The following is a 6,639-nucleotide window of genomic DNA, read 5'->3' on the forward strand; positions in this document are numbered from 1 at the left end:
TCTGTTATTGAAGTCTGATGTCTGCATAATATGTACAATTAAAAAATAATTTCCACTGGGACGGGGTGGGAAGTAAACCAAAAATCTATAAACGCGAATAAATTCTACTTTTTTTTCAAAGTTACCTACAGTCTCGACATAAAAAGTTTATTTTACATCTATTTTGTTACTTACTCTCTAAGGTGCTAGCCTGGTTAACCCAGCTACGGTTTTTAAATCTATTTTGACCCACTCATCTTTTCGTTTCGTTAACGTTGTTACGACTTTAAACACTATCATTAACTTAATCTCGTCCTTTCAGAAATGTTCTTAGATTTGCGAAATATCTGAGGAAAATTTTACTGATCTACGTGTGTCTCCTTTCTCGTCATTATTTCGAATGAATAGATATACTGAGGACCGTAGCAGGGTTATTATCACTTACAAATTCTATCGAATAACACAAATATCTCACTTTGAAAATTATTTAAAAAAGAAATATACAATTGATTTCAAAGTCAAATTACACGTCACCAAGGGTTAAAAGTAAAATAATTACGTATAAACTAGTTGAGGTGTCATATTTAACTATTGTAAAAAAAGAATATCTATTTTTGAATTTTAATTTCTCGAGTTTTCGCCTTTTTTTCGTGGGATTTTGAAATCACTGTGCGGCGTGAAAACGAAGAGTTGATGCACTCGGTAGTCGCGATCTTGCGATAGCCAGGCTTTAATTAAGCCGCCACGGATCGTTATCGGTGGAATCGTCGCGCGATACCGATCGTCGGCTAATTTGCATTTCTGCGGAGTCCCATGTAATCTGTGTTCGCCATTGATCACTCTGAATCGCATCGTCGAGGGAACTTGTTGTCCTTAACCCTTTAACTCCCAGTGTTGCAACGGTGTAATACTTATTTTAAAAGTGCGTCAAATTCTGTCGCCGGTTAATATCTAACTTTGTGTCAGCAAGGATCCATAATTTCACGGATGTGAAATAGATCTCCACGTTTTCAGTTGAAAAATTCAAGTATTTCCTCCAGAAAAAAGGGCAACCAAATGAAAAAAATCTGTTTAAATTAATAAAAAATAACAAGATACAATATATACTATATCAGTTTCATAATTTTGAAAAAATTGTTGGCAAAAATACCTTAAAAAATACATATGCGGTTTTTGTGGTGTCTATTGAAAATATTTCTCTTAAAAATGAAGATGTTTACACGTTTTTATTTCATTTTATGGTGAATTGTATGTAGTTTCACGTGAAAGGAAGAAAAAAGTTCATTATTTTCCGTAAAAAAGAGTTTATAATGAAGGCAAAAGAAACAATGGAAAGCCTATTGTATATCGGCTTACGGTATTTTTCGGAAAACCCACAAAGCCAATACATGTATCAGTTCTAAGGTACTAAAAGGGTTAAGAGTCTGGGCGTTAAAGGGTTAACGCTACAGCAATGAAACCCGTAAAAATGAGGGATTTCGAATTTTTCTTTTCATTATTACTGAAATCATAAAGCTACTTTTGTCGGTATTCCTATTGACTTTTAATTTATTATACATTTTTCATTGCACTATATTATGTTATATTGTATTATACAATTTTATTTAGTATACATTCAACACTGGTAATTCTAGCGTTAAATGCATATGATCCTCGAATTAATTGGGTTGACAGACATTTTGAATATTTATACCCTGGAATAATACACACATGTATAATAGCGTTAATTATCGCTGAAGCGAGGCCGAGGTATTAATTATCGAATATCGTTGTCGACGGTTATTATAGAGTGCTTCGGGAATAAAAGACTGAACTTTATTACCGTGACACACACACATTTGTGCCTTCTTACGAACGTGCGTAGGTATATACATGGTGTACAGAAAGTTATTGGTCATGGTTTCAGGTGGTAAATCTACACCCCTGGGTGGGTGGACATTTAAACATTCCACGCAAAATCTGACACATTTTGGAGTAACAATTCGGATTTTGTTGAAACTTGGATATGTTATAGTCTTTTGTGGCATATAAACATATCTCGAAGGAATTTTGATATTTTTTTTTAAATTGTTTGAAACGTAGTATCAATTTTTGTTCAATAAATTATAACTGTAGAACTAATAAACTGATCAAAATGAGCTTTGTAGGTGCTTACAGTGGAGACATACGTGTACCTATTAAATATTATTTCAGTTCAAAAAAAATTGTTTATTCATTTCTCTTGCAATTGTTTTAAAGAATTGCAATTTTATGCACTATTGAAAAATTTAAACAAGAACGATGTAGTCCTATTTGTCCTTTTTATAGACAAATTTTTTAAAATATTGTCACTTAACGATTGGCCGTATGAAAATTAATTGAAGGTAAAAGGCTGGTCTATGTAGACGGTGTGCTTAGATGGAGCTTTACTTCAATTAATTTTCGTATGGCTAATTTTAAAGTGTCCACATTTTCTAAAATTTGTCCATGAAGACGACGAACAGGACAATATCCTCATTCTTTTTCAAATCTTTCAATAGTGCCCTGATATTATAAAATTACATTTCTTTAATATAATTGCAAGATAAAAGCTTAAACAATTTTTTTTTTTAACTGAAATAATTTTGAATGTCTCCACTGTAAGCACCCACGTAGCTCATTTGTATCAATTTCTTAGTTCAACAGTTACAATTTATTGATAAAATCTTGACACTATACTTCAAACAGCTGTAAAATCAACAATTTTAAAAATTTTCATAAATCCTTCCAGACATGTTGATACTATGCTGCAAAAGATTATAACATATCCAAGTTTCAGCAAAGTCCGAAAAGTTACTCCCAAAAGTGTCCGATTTCGCGTGGAATGACCCCCTTATTTGTTAGCGACAATGCTTTCCTTTTGAACTGGTTCTCTTCTCGACAAACAGAACATCTTGCTGCGATATAAAAATTTACATTAATTTCCAATATTATACATCATTCCGCGGCAAGTATCTTTTTTACAAATGTCCACTGATTCAGGGGCGTGGATTCACCACCTGAAGCCATGACCTTTTAACACGTTTCTTACATTCTGTAGACACACGATCTTTCGAACTGTATCGACGATTACCAGTTTCTGACGCGACGTCGTCCCACCGCTCGGCCACTCGGGATTTCCTGACAATGAAGCCATTACGATCGGGCATTTCCAGGCATCCATCGTCGTCGTAGTAACGACCTACACACGAATGAAGGATCCGTGGCCGATGAGTAAACGTGACAGCCGCGACTCGTGAGTAAAACTCGTGGTGGGGAACCGGTCGCGTCGGAGTCGACCATCGCGCGTCTCTCGTTTCCGTTCAGTTCGGCTTCGTTGCGAGCGTTAAACGGACGTTTTTCGATTTCTCTCCGTGGGCCCAACTAAAAACACAGTTGCTAACAACCGCGATCTGCGACGATCGACGAAGAAACGAGCTTTTGGACGAGAACGTGAGGACCAGAGAAGATGACGATTTTAATGCCGGTGAGTGACGTCAGGGATCGTTCGAACGTGATTATTAATGTTGAATGTATACATGGATCTATGTAGTTACAGGAGAACACATACTGTGGGTAAAAAAAGTGTTCGTACATTCTTTAAAACAGAACGACTCTTTCAAAATTGGGCCAAGTGACTTGAGTTTCTTTGTGAAGTTAGAAGGATTAGTGTAGTAAATGATGTGTCAAAATATTTTCAAAAAGTTACAATTGGTCAGAATTGCAAAGAAAATAGTAAAGTTGCTTTTTACAACTCTTTTATCTGAGACTGGAATGAAAATTTAATAAATACATTTCGAAGATTTGTGTCAGGTTTATACATGCTGCAACTTTTATTGAAATGGGTTAATACAGAAAGGAGTAACAGATATCGAAAGATGTAAGAATTTTCGATTTTTTAAGGCAGAACAACTCTTTCAAAATTAGATCAAGTGACTTGAGTTTTCTTGTGAACTTAGAAAGAGTATTGTACTAAATGATGTGTTAACAAAAGGTTGAAAAAGTTGCAATTGGTCGGAATCGCGAAGAAAATAGAAATTAGACTGTAATGAAAATTTAACGAATACTTCTTAGATTTATGTTAGTTATGTGCATGCTGAAAATTTCATCGAAATCGGTTAACGTTCTTACGAGATAGAAGCGGTTAAAAATGTTGAAAATCGCAGTTTTTCGCGACTTTTGACCTACAACTGTAGTATATCTAAAGATTCTTACATATTTCGATGCCGTTACTCGTTTCTGTATTGATCAATTTCAATAAAAGTTGCATGTATATAACTGACATAAACCTTCGAATTGTATTAATTAAATTTTCATTACAGTCTCAGACAAAAAAGTTGTAAAAAACGACATTTACTATTTTCTTCGACATTCTGAAAAGTCGCAAATTTTTCAAAATTTGTTTAACACATCATTTAGTAAACTAATCCTTCTAACTTCACAAAAAAACTCAAGTCACTTGGTCCAATTTTGAAAGAGTTGTTCTGTTTTAAAGGGTGGACGAATACTTTTTTGACCCACTGTACATACATAGTAAATGTTCTAATCAAGTATATACAGTAAAGCTTAGCTTAGATTGAAGAATTGCATATAACATGAGACAGTCTAGTTATTTTAAATGATAATGTTGTAAACAAATAGAAATTTTTGAATTATTTGGAGCTCGTTCAGCTTTCAACAATACTAATATACATATAGCACAATTTAGCAGTATATAGTATAATATGAAATGTATAGTAAATCGAATGTCAAATTCCGCCAGAAGCACTATTACAGTTTCAGTAATCGTAAAACAGGAAATTTGCAATCCGTCAATTTGACGGGTTTGGTAATTCTAGTGTCAAACGGTGGATGTTAAAACTCTATCGTCAACTTCAGAGTCTAGGACACACGATGAAATGGGGATGATGTTGTTCGACAGTTTTTGGTAGCAGTCTCGTGTTGCTATTTGGGGATGAGACAATTCATTGGTTGGGTAAAGAGGGGTAACGATCGATGAAAGACAGAAGATGGGAACTTTGTTAGGAAATTTTGAAGATTTTGATTAAGTATTCATTCGTTACATTGGAACTACCGAAACAGTCGAAATGACTGGTCAATAGACTGTTATAACGACTAGCTAAAAGGTAGATGCCTTAAACGACTTGCATATAGGGATCGGGCAGTTAAAAAGTTATTTAGTGTTCACTCCAAGTATTATTAATTTATATGTTAATGAACATTTTTTTACCAGCAATTGTTACACAGATCAAAGGGAAAATAGTTGCCAGTGAGAAATTACGGGGTGAATTTTTTTAAAGGGGTAAGCTTATTCATAGGTGTGCACATCTACAGGTGGTGTAGAATACACGGACGAAATCTTATTTCTTGATGTCAAAGGTGAAAATTGTAGCATTTATCACAAAAGTGCAAAAAGTGGATCTTTCATTACTTTCGTTACAATATGAAAATTAAGAAATTAAATCTATGAATTTATCCAGATAGTATATGACGCTTTGAAGACGTCCATTTTACGGCTATTTTAGGTCTGAGGTGCCTTTAAGCCGTCAAGGTGTTATTGGGCGTCCTATGCTATCTGGGTACATATTTTTAAAAGATGAAAATGATCATCAACCTGACAGATATAAATGTACATTCATCGTCGGTAAGTCTAGTGTTAATCGAATAGTTTTTTTATCTGTGGTCGTCGATGGAGGTATGCAAAGTTAAGGAATAGAAGCTATTTATTGTACAGCATTCGGTACAAATAAGAATGTTGGTTTAGCAGTTTCTGCAATGTTTTCCCTCTGGGTAGTGATAATCGATGAAATTGTATTGAAACTTTAGGGATTTATTACTGTAAAATTTGATTGTAGGAAATTTGTAACGTTGGATACATTGGCTAATTTAGGCTAATTTGAAAATGGTACCGTAGGACATTCTTAGCTCCGTCTGTGTTTCTGTATCATCCTTTACAATATTTAAACGTGTACTTCTATTTATTATATCAGGTTTAGGATTCGTTATTTTTTACATTGGTGAAAACACGGGAAGTTTGACATAATTCAACTGAAATGCGTAATTTCGCGTGATTAGATTGAAAGTCGTCTAGACAAATATTTTCAAGCATAAATAAGCGTAGTAAGAAATATTAATATTTTACGCAAATGTTTTGCGTGATCTCTGAAGATTTCATTCAGCACAAGACCTCTGTTGACTTTCTTCGTAATAGAAACTTGAACGTTGATAAGATTAACACGGTACATTCACTTCTTCTCTGTTTATCTCGTGTATCCTGTCTTGTTTTCGCTATGAATTCTTTACCATTCTGTGCTTGATAATTGAGTTCATCCAGAATCATCAATAATATCATTGATGTCATTAAAATATTTTTTCATAAAAACACGGAAACATTGACAGTTTCGATAATCATGTTAATGTTTATACATATTAATTACCTTCATGGACCCAGTTTTCGATCAAAACCCAATTCTTAAAAAGTTCATATATGTATACATATCATATAATGAGTATATTATAATAAAAATTGTTTCCAAAAAATTACTAAATAATTATCAACTATTCTGAAGTTTTATACGTAAAATTCGATAACTCGGAGTGCAATACAGACTTTATTTGATTTATATATTTTAATTTATATATTATATATTAATTATATATTAT

The 6,639-nt window shown here is 33.5% G+C and overlaps 1 protein-coding gene across 1 annotated transcript in view; it reads left to right on the plus strand.

The window, feature by feature from the left end:
- The first annotated feature begins 3,388 nt into the window (after positions 1-3,388).
- The window catches only part of LOC107193452 (serpin B3-like), an 18,588-nt gene continuing 15,337 nt past the window's right edge, over positions 3,389-6,639 (plus strand). Inside the window, exon 1 of the mRNA XM_015582898.1 lies at positions 3,389-3,463. Within this exon, the coding sequence (XP_015438384.1) occupies positions 3,446-3,463 (18 nt within the window). The 5' untranslated portion in view covers positions 3,389-3,445. The remainder of the gene's footprint in view (positions 3,464-6,639) is intronic.

Source organism: Dufourea novaeangliae, unplaced genomic scaffold (genome assembly GCF_001272555.1).
Source record: "Dufourea novaeangliae isolate 0120121106 unplaced genomic scaffold, ASM127255v1 scaffold6, whole genome shotgun sequence".
Taxonomy (NCBI): Eukaryota; Metazoa; Arthropoda; class Insecta; order Hymenoptera; family Halictidae; genus Dufourea; species Dufourea novaeangliae.